This window comes from Vicugna pacos, chromosome 18, assembly GCF_048564905.1.
Source record: "Vicugna pacos chromosome 18, VicPac4, whole genome shotgun sequence".
Classification (NCBI taxonomy): Eukaryota; Metazoa; Chordata; class Mammalia; order Artiodactyla; family Camelidae; genus Vicugna; species Vicugna pacos.
The window spans coordinates 26,071,124-26,083,731 of NC_133004.1; the positions used below are offsets into that span (position 1 = coordinate 26,071,124).

Sequence of the window (12,608 nt, forward strand, 5' to 3'; positions counted from 1 at the left end):
ATTTTTAACCCAAGCTAGTTTACAGCCTTAAACAAAACCCTGTTTCGGCTACTATTTGCATCACTTATCTTTCCCTTTTGTCAGCAAGTCCTGGAAGTACTTTAGAAACATCCCATTCAGCCTGGGAAATTGCCAAGATTGAAAGGAAATCTCTTATTCCATGACCTCCGTAGCAGAGGAAGGACAAAAAGACTGAAAAGTCCACAAAGAACCAAGTCCCATACCCTCACTCCCCAACCCAGAATCTCCAGGTTAAATGCCAAACATAGCCGCTTAGGACAGAGAATATTAAGAGTTAAACACTAAAGGAATCCTAAAAGGACGAGTCTTGAAACCAGAGTGCGACTCTAATTAAGGAAAAGGCAGTGTTTTATAAGAAATGTGTGCAACCATCTCTTAAAAGTCCTGAAAACAGGAGAGTAACGCTGTAGAGTTATTCTGATAAAGTTCTTCTAGCTAATAGACTCAAGCATATTCCCAAGGAACTAACATGTTTGTGAGATTCTCTAACAATTACATATTTTACATCTTCCCTTAAAAATTACTCTAAAAAGAGGGGAGGGTATAGCTCAGTGGTATAGTGCGTGCTTAGCATGCAAGCTGTCCTGGGTTCAATTCCCAATAAAAAAAAAAAGAATTTGTTTAAAAAAGGATTATTCTAAAAAGCACTGTGATCTCTTTTAAAAACAAATTTAGTGTAATAAATAACAACAATACCGCCATTTTTTTTTAATTTAAACAAGTCAAGAAAAATTACGTGATTGCCAAAAATCACGCATAACACATTAAAAAAAAAACAAATACTATGCCATTTAGATATAAGTACTTTCAAAGAAAACTATTAACAAGTTAGGCCCAACTGCCACAATGGTATTGCATATCCTTCAAATCCTGGGCACAGTCAAGGATTTGGGCATCAAAAAAGATCTATATTCTAGCATGTAACCTTTATCATGTAACACATCTTAAAAAGACACTATATTTCATATTCCACACATGATCCTCAACACAGAAAAACATTACCAGAAATATCTTTAGGGCATTCTCAAATTATACACATGACCCCCACCCCAACTCTCTTAACAAATGAATACACCCAGAGAAGAATCTAAAACATCTTGGTTCTATTTCTAACTTTACCAACATAATTACACTAAGACAACAAGTAGATTTTTAAATGGACTCTGGTTCCTTTCAACATCTCCAGTAACTCCTCTAGGACCTATCTCCTTAGGTGTCCTGTGGTAGGAAATACACTATTAAACACCAACATACTACCTGCGGTAAAATATGTATGGTAAACCCTCCTACTTAAGCATTGGGACTTCTTTTTCAGAAGTGATCTTGAAATAGCCATTTCCTCCTACTTAAACATAAATAAATCTCAAAAGATATGAGTCCTAAGTCAAATAGTTGGGAAAGGAAGATATTTTGTAGAAAAATTCTATTAATTCTTCTAACTGTAGGACTATTAAGACAGTTTCGGGTAGTTACTGAAACATACTAGTAAGCAGCAATCAAGAGCCAGGAAACAATGCGCCCACTGTGCTTAGCAGTAGCCAGAAGTATACTAAGGTATTTGAAGTATTCAGCCGTAAGTTTGAGAAAGCCACGAAACAGTTCAAAATCCTCACTTAAGCCACTTTAAACTCACAAGGTCTATACAAACCATCTTTTTCTCCTGTAACATTTTATATTAACATACTTTTATCAGATTGATAGACTGATTTAAGTGGTATAAAATAAGTGCCTTCCATAACTTCCTTTTGCAACAAAAGAGAAAAATCAATGTTTCTATATATGAAGTTCCTCAGGAGACAGCATTTACTCATTTTGAGTAAATTTATAGCACCATAATTTAAAATAGCACCAAAATTCTATTGGTACTAAGCAGTCATGACAGCTTAATACTGTATATACATTATATAATGATGCAAAATTTCATTAATTCCTATCTATTTAAAAGATACATGTGGTTTTCTTTTCTTAAAGTACTTCAAACTATGATATTGGCAGAGTACATCCTTTCCATGATCAATGACCATCCTCCCTACTCCCTTTAAAACAAATATACATACATTCTACATTAGGGAAGAAAGAGCACTGCAGCATTTAACTGACGTTTTTATAAGAATTAGGTTTTAAATTTCAACTATACAATGAAAGTTAAGCAAGGTACAAGCTACCTTTTAACATACTCTGTCTCTATTTAACTCCATTTGCACCTGCCCTACAATAAATGCAGTCACAAAGATTAGATTATTTTTGCTGGCTCACAATTTCAACTGACTATCAAGTTCTTAAAGTGCGAATAATAAGATATGGCAAAAAATAAAAAAGGATGCAGATCTACAGCCAAATTCCTTATTACCTAACTTGAAACAGGCTTACAGCTTAATGGAAATTTTCTCCCTAGAACCCTACAGTAGAAAATGTAGAAAGAGAACCACCACTATAATGGAGAGCAATTAACTGCATCTCCACAAATATTCTTCTAAAAGAATGCATATAAGTTGCTATTAAGTATGGCAAAAATCATACTTAACAGGAATTTAACAATTACATGAGCTTCCAGTTATGCATCCTCTAAAAGACTTGATGTAAATACCTTTCATGGAAATTTTTAATACACATACACACTCTAGTCTCAGAGTACTAAAAAAGTGAAATTTCAACCAGTATGTGGATGCATGTGTGTAGTAAATTGTAAAGACGAAGAGAAAAAAAAGAGGGAGGTTCTTTAAAATTCTAAATTTGATCTAAAGTGTGGCAACACAAATAGCATTTGTGTAGCACTTTATAGTTTTGAAAGTAATTTCCAAAACTTTACCTTCAACCTTCATAACCCTTTGTCTTAGGGAAGGCAAGAATTACCTCCTCAGAGGGACAGCTGGCAGTGTCAGTACAAAAGACCTTTGTCTTCCCATTCTTAGTCCACTGCTATTTTCATGACACCAGCCTCTCCTAAGATAAGTATTTGTGACAGATCAATACTAAAAATGCTCACATGCTTAAAAATAAATACACCTTACAGAAGAATCTAAAACACTCTGGTTCTACTTCTAACTTCTCCAATGCAATTACACTAAGACAACAAGTGGATTTTTAAATGGACTAAAAGAGCACTATGGTGTAATTTTTATATCCTCAATAAGATTAGAATAAAAACACAGGGATACTACTATTATAGTAACTATACAAGATAGGCCACTCTAAATAAACATTTCTTTTACAAAAATTTGTTTTATAGTCAGTCAACTGATTTACCCCCATACACACCTTTATTAAGCATAAGTTCATCTTTAATTTTCAAAAAGGAACAAGATTCCACATATTAAAATGACACCAATATTTCAAATAATGACAATCATTTATAAAATAGTCAGAATCCTAACTCAAGTCCTTCAAAAACGATACCAACTGTGTCTCAAGGTAGATTCTTCTAAACTAGGCTAATGAATAGACACTAAATCTCAAGTTTCATAGTCTTACTGTTGGGAAACCATTTTCACTTTTCTTCATATTCATCCAAAGAATACAAGGACAGGCAAGAAAAACAATCGATGGTTTCAGGAAAGAAAATTCAAGATGTGTTTTCTTTCCAATTAAATATGTATTAATCAATTGCACCGTACTATGTGATACAGGGGATCATTTTTGTATCTTTTTAGTCATCTAATCAGGAAAGAGTCCCATTCTATTCAGGACAGACAAAAAAATCTTGACATCTTTCCTCAAATTAATAGATATTTCCGGCAAAGTTCTGGCAAACTGCAGGAAGTCAACATAGACTCTGTTATTAGGAAAGTGAATCTGAATTTTCAGTGTCAGAATCAAACCAGAGAGGCTGGAAATAAAGCGTTATATTTCAGAGAAGGATTCCAGGGTTCATATTATCAGAAATATAAACCAGGGAGGCCCTCAGAGGCTGAATAGTAAGAGTTGTAGGTTGCTTCAAAGAACTAAATATTCCAAGATGAAAGTTAAAATTCCAAACACATACACACAACCATATACACACACCTTCTAAAATCAGAAGATTAAAATACTAAAGAGAAGAATTAAATAAGAGGGAAATTTTTTAACTCAAAGAGCTTCAGTAACAAATAAAATGTTGCCAATGCTGTCAAACATGAAGGAAAAACTAATACACATCACTACAAAGTCCAAGACATTTATTAGTGAAGGCTTTTGCCTAATCAACAGAAGAAGTATCTGTGCATATGTATATACGGGTGTATGTGTGTGTATATATGTATATATAAAATCTAGTAAATACTAAGTTAAACAATTTTTTTTTAAATCTGTGGACATATACATACAATGACCTTAGGCCACTACAGAACCTTTAATAATTTTCCTGTGGACCTGTAAGAGCACTACTGAGGTTCCTCACGATGATTAAGAAAAAAAAGGGTCATAGGAAAAAGTAGTGCCTTTCCTTATAAAGAAAGAAACAGCATTATTTAGTAAGTTTCATATCAAAAAGCAATCTATAATTCTGATACCAGAAACTTCTCTTTTGAAAAAGGTTTTTAAGTCATAAACACGAAAAAATTTGTAAAAGATTTGTAAATAACAAACATAAGGTCCTAGACATACTACGAATAGCAACTTTAACCTCTAAAGGAATAACTTTTAACAGGAATAAAATCTTGTTTTTTCAAAAGGTATGAAGATCAATATAAAAGAAGTAACTCACTATGAAAGAAACTTGTTGATTCTGCAAAATTAGGGTTTCACTCATTCCCCAATCAGCAGGCACACAACTGGCAAAAGGGCTGTTTCCTCGGGCATTCTAATGGAATGCCCAAAAAGGTTCAATCCAGTGCTTAACTTTTTAGTGATTAGACTGTTTAAATAATATACAAATAGATACAATAGATATGGGATAAACTGTCAATGTGTAAAGTAATTTTAAACATGTGAGCAAGGTATTTTTTCAAAATGGATAAAACCTATGACTCTTAAAGTCTTCTATGAAAGATCTGGCCACCTCAGTCCACTACAACACTGTTCCTTTGAACCTGTTCAATCAGCTTTAAGTTGCTGCCTCAGGCCGACGAGGCTGTTATACAAGGAATAGTTTCCTTCAAAATGCCTCCTATAGTAACAGTGTGGTAAACCTTAGAGTTAACTATAAATGCAGAAACAAACCTGCAGAATTCCATTTTCATGTATTTACTTAAGAAAACACACTAGAGTGTATAGTATTTATTGATGCATTGGTAAGGAAGAAGGGATACAAAGGTAAAACCATTACACAAGATGCATGCACATATAATGGTTATGTTTTACTGGGGAAGACACACACAAAAATTTCAGACAGTGGTATGTGCTACAAAGAAAGCCCACTGTGAAGTGTTATTAGAGAAGGCTGCTGCTTTTCACTGACGGGGTGGCATTTAGGCTGAGATAGCATGAAAGAACCCAGGCCAAGCACTCTGAGAAGAGCAATCTATGCAACAACAGCAAGCATACGCAAAGGCCCTAAAGTAGAAATGAGTTTTCAGAGTGCTTTAGGGCAAATACACTGAAGCAGTACAGAAAATGACTCAGGCTCATCCCTCAGGGACTTAAACTAGTTGGGGGAACCAAAAACATTGAAGATTGGAGCACAGTTAGTTTTTACTGCAGACCTGTGGCAAGATATGGAAAGGAGAGGGATCACAGAAGGCAGAGGTAGCAGGGTAGAGGTCTTAAGGGAACACAAGATTTAGACTGGGGCGAGCGCAAAAAACAGACCTAACCAACCGTAGGTGCTAGAGGTTCAAGAAAGGCCCATGAACCTGTAGCTCACAGGAATAAATTTAGTCAACCTAGCCAAACTTAGAAGAGCTCCTCTGTGTTCCAGGACTCAAAACGCCTGAAAATGTAAACAGTGGATCCACCATATAAAACCGTTTTCACAAGGATCTTCAGATATCCCAAGTATGTTTATAGCAAAAGAGAAATAACAGAACTATGTTGAAGATGATGTTATCAATCCTTAGAGACCGTAATTTGGTATTCAAAGATTTCCTTTCTATGGTAAGTTTTAAGGCAAAATCTACCTGTACATTCTGCCAGGGGTTTTGGGTTTTGGTTTTTTTGTGGGGGAGGGCAACAGGAAGGGGAGTAATCCAACTGCAAAGTCATCATGTATCTGTATCTTGATTGGGGACAAAGTTACACAGTGTATACATTTTTCAAAAATCACCGAACTGAAGACCTATACATGCATAAGTTTTATCTTAAAAAGGTAACACAATGGAGTTCAAAAAGAATTCAACTGAGAGGAAAAGCACAATCAACTAATACAAGATGGAGCAGATCATAAAAACATACATACACCTGAAACTAGTATGTTGTATGTCAATTATACCTCAATAAAGAAAAGAAAAACACAAATGTCACCATAAAAATTTAATGTTACCCTCTACATTTAAATAAATAAATAAAATAAAATAAGCTAGAGTACTTCATATAGGAGTTAAACCACAAGATGCCCACAATATTCACTGTTACAGACTTTGATACGAGAGGGGATATATTTTATTCTGTAGTCCCCAAAATAAAATAGATCCTGAGAAAACTTTAAGATAGCCAAAGACAGGTAACCAAAATAACAATATGAAGAAACACCAAACAAATGACAGCTTATGTGAATCCATAAAGGAAGGTCCCTTGAAAGCAGGAGCCTCAGGGATTTATTTTAGGCGATTAGGATAGGGAAAGAAAAGTGAATAAGCAAGTGCCTATTATATGCCATGCAGCAAAAGCAGGAAATCCTAAATTTGAACGTTGTGACAGAGAATTCAGTGTTCACACAAAAATACCACTAGCAATCACACTCCATTTTATGGGTATGATCATTCCATATAATTTAAGTGTACTAACCTGAATTTAATTGTGAGCAGACAAAAAGTATCACTTTAGTGATTATCCGCAAGCAACACCAAAAAACAAATGAGGGGCTTTTGCTTATGGAAATTCTACATATTGAGCTGAATATTTTTGTCTGAATTTAAGCCAAAAATTATAAACAGAATATTCAGGTCCTCAAGTCTCTTGTCTACACTGTTCCAGCTGCCTCCTAGTGTGGTTACATAGGCACACACACATACACACACACCCCAACTAATTATAATCTTCCTCAATTATGTCACTTTCATGCTGGTAAAACTTCAATGGTTCCCTAAAGTCATTCCAAAGACACCTACACACTGATTCAAGACCTACAACACAGCCCTACTCCAGCTCTTGAGCTTCATCTCCTTTTTGTATCTGTCCTTCTAACCAAATTGGGAATTTTTTTTTACCAACCACAACCTGCACTTTGCCATCTCCCTACTTTCTTCTATTTTTTGAGAGATTCCCCCCAAATTTACTGCCAAAATAGTACGGATCAATTTCATGACTCCACTGGCCCCTACTCAACTGTATAGCTTTCCTTCCTGATTCTCCAAGTTTTAAACTCTGCTAATCACAAATATAAAATATAAAAATAATTATATCAAGAATTTTATCACAATTAATACCCATATAGTGTTTTGCCTTTTACAAAGCCCTTTCTTATCTCCTGTATTAACCACTAACCACCTTAAAGACAGTGATTCTACTAGTCATAAAAATCCTTACAGCATCACTATTTCTTGAATTACAATATTTTCATTTAATTAGAATATTTCATAATCTTGTTATTAAAAAAGTCTTCAGTTATACACCCAACTTAGAAAGGATCCAAAAGGGAAGGGGGGAAAAGGTTCAATTTAAAGATACTACTGACAAATGTTTCATAAGGAATATACTTTATTCTGTAATGGGGAAAAAAAACTTTGTCCCAAAATTCAACACCCATACACAATTATCTGAAACTCAGTATACTTGGAAATCTGTGGTAGAGAACTGGCAAACACTAAATTCTATTTAACTAAAGCCCTATTTATAGTTAATAAAATATGTAACTCTACTTAATTTATCCTTTGTGTATTTCACTATGCTATGTACTTATGGACATCAGACAGTATAGATTCATAAAAGGCTGAACAGACAACTCTGGTTTCAAAAATCCAGCTTCTCACATTGTCAGAATACTAGTGTCTGGCTTTTCTATCTTCACAGCACCATTTCTTCCCCATCTTCTAGTCTGTGATGGAGAATGAAGGTATTTGTATTTGTGAGAACTTTAATCTGTCTACATTTTAACCAAAAGTGGAAGCTATTTTTAATATACAGTTTCATCCTTTTAGAATTGTAAAAAGAACCTAAGTTTGGGCACAGTAAGACATCCAATATGTATCTGTTAAATGAATAAATCTTAAGATTCCCAAGTAAAGAAGTAAAATCTGTTTTCTGTTGACTCAAATGCTTCCTCTTATTTGTTGAACTAATCTATACTTAACTCCAATGTCAAATTAATCATGTCACTTTGCAGTATTAAAATGAACAATATAACTAATTATACATATAATTTTAAAACAAATCATTCTTATCTCTATCTTGACCGGTGCCCCTAGAAGATTACTTCCCAAAATAAAGTCAAGAAAAGGACAGAATGGCTAGTGGCAATAAAAAACTACTCATTTGCCTAATCATTTTTAAATGTTAACAGAGAATACTAAAATGTTAACGGATAAAACTAAAAGAAAGAAAACTAAAAGGAGAAAACTAAAAGGAAGACTGTAAGCCAGTGCTATATAAATAGTTTCTGCTAGAGGTATGCTTTTAGCAAAGGTGGGCTTCCTCTGTTGCCATATGACACTAATCTATTCAGCCACGTGGAACACTTCCTGTCAATATGTGAAGTATCATGAGTGGCCATGATTGATCCAACAGTCAGTTTCCAGACTAACTGACAAACTAACACTAAAAGAAATGGACAAGAATTACTTTTTTAAGTCCTACTTTTTACAAAGCATTAAGTCTACAAAAATAGAACCAAAAAAACCAGAGAAGGAATGGTACAGAAAGGCAAATAATTTTTTTAAACCAAAATGATTCAAATGAACCGTAAGGAATCCGCCTGCATTTGAAGACATTTAGAAAAATAAACCCCCATTTTAGCAAGGGGAAAAATCCAGCTCCATTCTGTCAGTTAACTGGAGTCTGTCACCTTTCTGAAGTGAATAGGGGCCAGAATAACAACCTCAAATTTAATTCATGAAAATGTATGACTTGGCAAACACTTGCGGTTTTTTATTGGCTTTTTAACAAAACAACTAGGCAATCGTGTGAAGAAATCATGTTTTGCTATGACATGTTATCCATACTTCTCTGTTCCCTCCTCTACAAAACAGTCAAGTATTTCCAACATCCTAATCAACTGTTACTCCATGTAACCAAGTGCATCTCACAGTATCTGTCTACTTAGGCATTAAGTTCTGAGACTTTGTTACAGAACACAGCTTCAAAGAATGCATTCATCCTCCCCCACACACAGGTAAGAAATAAAGTACATGAAAAAAAGAAAACATAGATAATATTAGTAATCCATACACATATTCCTTATCTATATAAGGCATTCTGCTTCATACCAGTCAAAAGCAGCCAGGTGCTCTCAACCCATGGCTGCAACTGTACGACTTCATTTATTTAGAACCACAAGCTACAATTTATTCTTTTCCAAAAGCTCTAGGATTATCTGTGAAGGGCATTTCATTTAGTCCTCTAAACGGATACTACGTACATTCTTTCAATGTTGACCACAATACTGAAAAATAATGTACAATCCACTGTCAAAAAGCTCTCAAATGCCAAATCCAAGCTCCTTTATCACTTAATTCATTAGATGCAAAAAAAAAAATCACATATTACAACATATGTACTTTTGTACAACTAAGAATGCCAATTACAGATAAAAATACAAAAACTAGTCAACTGATTTTATTTAAAGCACTTACAAACCCTAAGTGGTAAAGGAAAAAGCTGCTAAGCAAAGTAAAACTATGCTTTTCGAATAATTTTTTTAAAATGACTTACCATCTCAATTCCAGACTCAGGCATTAACTTTTAAAGTCATCTAGGTCTACATCAGTTCTCAACAGACATAGCATTTGGGAAGACATGTTAAATAGAGTAAGAGGTGTACCAACCATCATTCAAAAGATTATTCTGATTTTTCTACCAAGTCTTACAGTGTTAACATTCCAACATCATACCAATTTCCAAACACTACTGGAATTACATGTAACCACCAGGAAGCAAAAGTCATCCCAACAACGTGTGTGTCTCACACTTACTTGGCCAGTTTCTGGACAATCTTAATACAAGTGTTTCAACATACGAAAGCTCCATGAATCAACTAACCCTAAAATATTATATACATTTAGGGAGTTCTTCTAGGTATTGGCCTAAGTTCCAAAATAGTCTGAGTATTACAAGTACTCATTCAGTAAGAGAGGTAAGAATAAATCAGTCCCAAGTTAGGTACAAGTGCCCCATGATTAATCAGAAAGACACGAAAATTAAATTTTTTTTAAAAAGTCGAAACTCCTAATATATTCATAGTCAACTAGGTCCCAAATCTGTCACAAGTTAAATCAAATTCTCTACTCCCTAAGTGAGTGCTCGCTCAAGTGTTCAGGTAAGAACTGATCTCCACCAGAGTAACTGCCCCTACACTTGGGGAAAACTTCAAATTCCAGAACTAGAGTGGGTCGGCCTCATTAATCCGGCCACAGTCTCATTTCATGGCCCACAACTGCCCTGCCTAAAGTCAGAGTAAGGCCTTGGAGTGTTTGGGGTTTTTTTGGCTTTTTGTTTTTTAATATTAACACGTGGGGGTCACCGAAGGGATTACTGTTTAGGAGGTCTTTCACGTGGGGGCTGAGTAAGGGACCAGGGAAGTGAATGGGTAACCGAAAGGGTCCCGTACTTCCAAGATCCCCCAACCCAAATCTCAAGTTGAAGGGAAGGTGGCAAGTAAAAAGTGCCCCCATCACCAGGTTCCCTTCCTTAACCTTCCTTGACCCAGCTCCTAGGCCACTGCCTCCTCCCGGAGCCCCTGGGTCTCGGCTCCAGCCCCGAGGCTAAAATGCAGGGAGAGGGGAGGCATTTAGGCCTCGCCTCCCAGCGGCCTTCTTCCCCCAGCCGGGGCGGGAGGGGACCCAGGAAGCCGCGCCCGGTTCCCGGGGGGTGGGGGGGTGGACAGCCTAGGCCGCGCCTCCCAGCCCGGCGGCCCTAGGCCTCGGCCCGCCCGAGGCGGGGCCCGGGGTCGGGGCGGCGGGCTGGGCGCCGGCTCACCCACCTGGGTTGCCAGTCATTCCAGCTCCGCGGGTACTTGGTGCCGCCGCCGCCGCCGCTGCTCAGCCGAGACCCCGGGGCTCTGCGGCTCATTACCTTCCCCGACACGACATGGCCAAGCGCCGCCGCCCGAAGAAGCGCGAGTCGCCGCCCGAACCGGCCGCAGCCGACACTCTGCTCCGGCCCGGGGCTGAGGAGGAAGCCGAGGAGGAGGAGGAGGCGGCGGAGGGCGGGGGAGGTGGACGGCCGTTCCGGGTTCCGCCTGAGCCCGCAGCGCAGGACGAGGAGGCGGAGGAAGGGGAGGCGACGTCTCTTCCAGGGCCGTGCGCGGCCCGCAACGCCGGGGCCCAGGAGGAGGAGGAGGACAGCGAGGAGGAGGCGGTGGCAGCGGTTCCTCACGCTTACACAGCCACGGCTTCCCCGCCTCCCGGCTCCGCCCGCTGCGCCGCTGCCGCACGGCATGCTGGGAACGAGGGGCGGTGCCGGCGCCCGCCAGGCCAGAGGAGAGGGGCGGGGCCGGATCCGAAGGGCGGGGCCTGAGGGCGGGGCCGAGCGCGGCAGGCAGACCGCCCCTCCGCGTTAAGGGCTCGCCTCCACTCTCTGCGAATCGCGCCGAGGTGCGGGCCCCGCCGCGAAGGATCACGGGAGAGGGGATCTCCGCCCCCACCCCCATACGCACACGCCCCCACCCCCATACGCACACCCTCCCACACACGCCCGGGAAAGCACCTGACCCCCGAGGGCCGGGCAGTCAGGTGTAAACTGGCATCCAATCAAGAACCTGGGGTGCGCTTGTGGTCGCGCGTGCGCGTGTGCGCTCGCACACAGGAGTGCCCTTAGGTTCACGTGCGTCCACCTTCCACACCTTCTACGGTGAAAAGTGAAAATAACAGAGAGGGGGTGGATACCCATCTGCCCTGTCCCCACCTGAAAAGTGCCCACGGAGTCCTGACACCACCATTTCTTCACATTGCAAAAAACGACTAAATAGAGGAAGAAAGTGGAGTACTCAACGACCACCAACGCCTGTACCCCGCAACCTGAAATTTCCTTTAAATCCTCTCATCCCAACACCTACCTTCCCCTCCAAAAAGGGAGAGGGAGGAGTGGGCAAACCTGACCACTCTCACCCTGACCCCGGAGAGTTCACCACCCCAAAAGACTTCACTAAAGCCTCTGATACATAATGCCGATGCCATACATAAAGAGAATAGGTCAGCAAGATTGCACATCAAACAAGTAACACAAGTAACCTTTAGGGGAGGGGATAGTCAAAAGGGTCTTAACCTTTATGTGCACCAAGGGTCTTAACCTGTTTTATGTTGTAAGGAGGAAGTCTTTATATATGTTGCTTGTGTAACTAAAAATTGTTACCAAAAGTACTT

At 38.8% G+C, this 12,608-nt stretch overlaps 1 protein-coding gene across 5 annotated transcripts in view; it reads right to left on the reverse strand.

The window, feature by feature from the left end:
- The window catches only part of SMG1 (SMG1 nonsense mediated mRNA decay associated PI3K related kinase), an 87,773-nt gene extending 76,099 nt beyond the window's left edge, over positions 1-11,674 (reverse strand). For 2 of the 5 annotated variants that reach the window (XM_072942676.1, XM_072942674.1), the window contains exon 1: positions 11,228-11,674. In XM_072942676.1, coding sequence (XP_072798777.1) covers positions 11,228-11,316 — 89 coding nt within the window. In that variant the 5' untranslated portion in view covers positions 11,317-11,674. The remainder of the gene's footprint in view (positions 1-11,227) is intronic. The other 3 variants (XM_072942678.1, XM_072942675.1, XM_072942677.1) reach the window with 2 other exon arrangements.
- Positions 11,675-12,608: the final 934 nt, after the last annotated feature.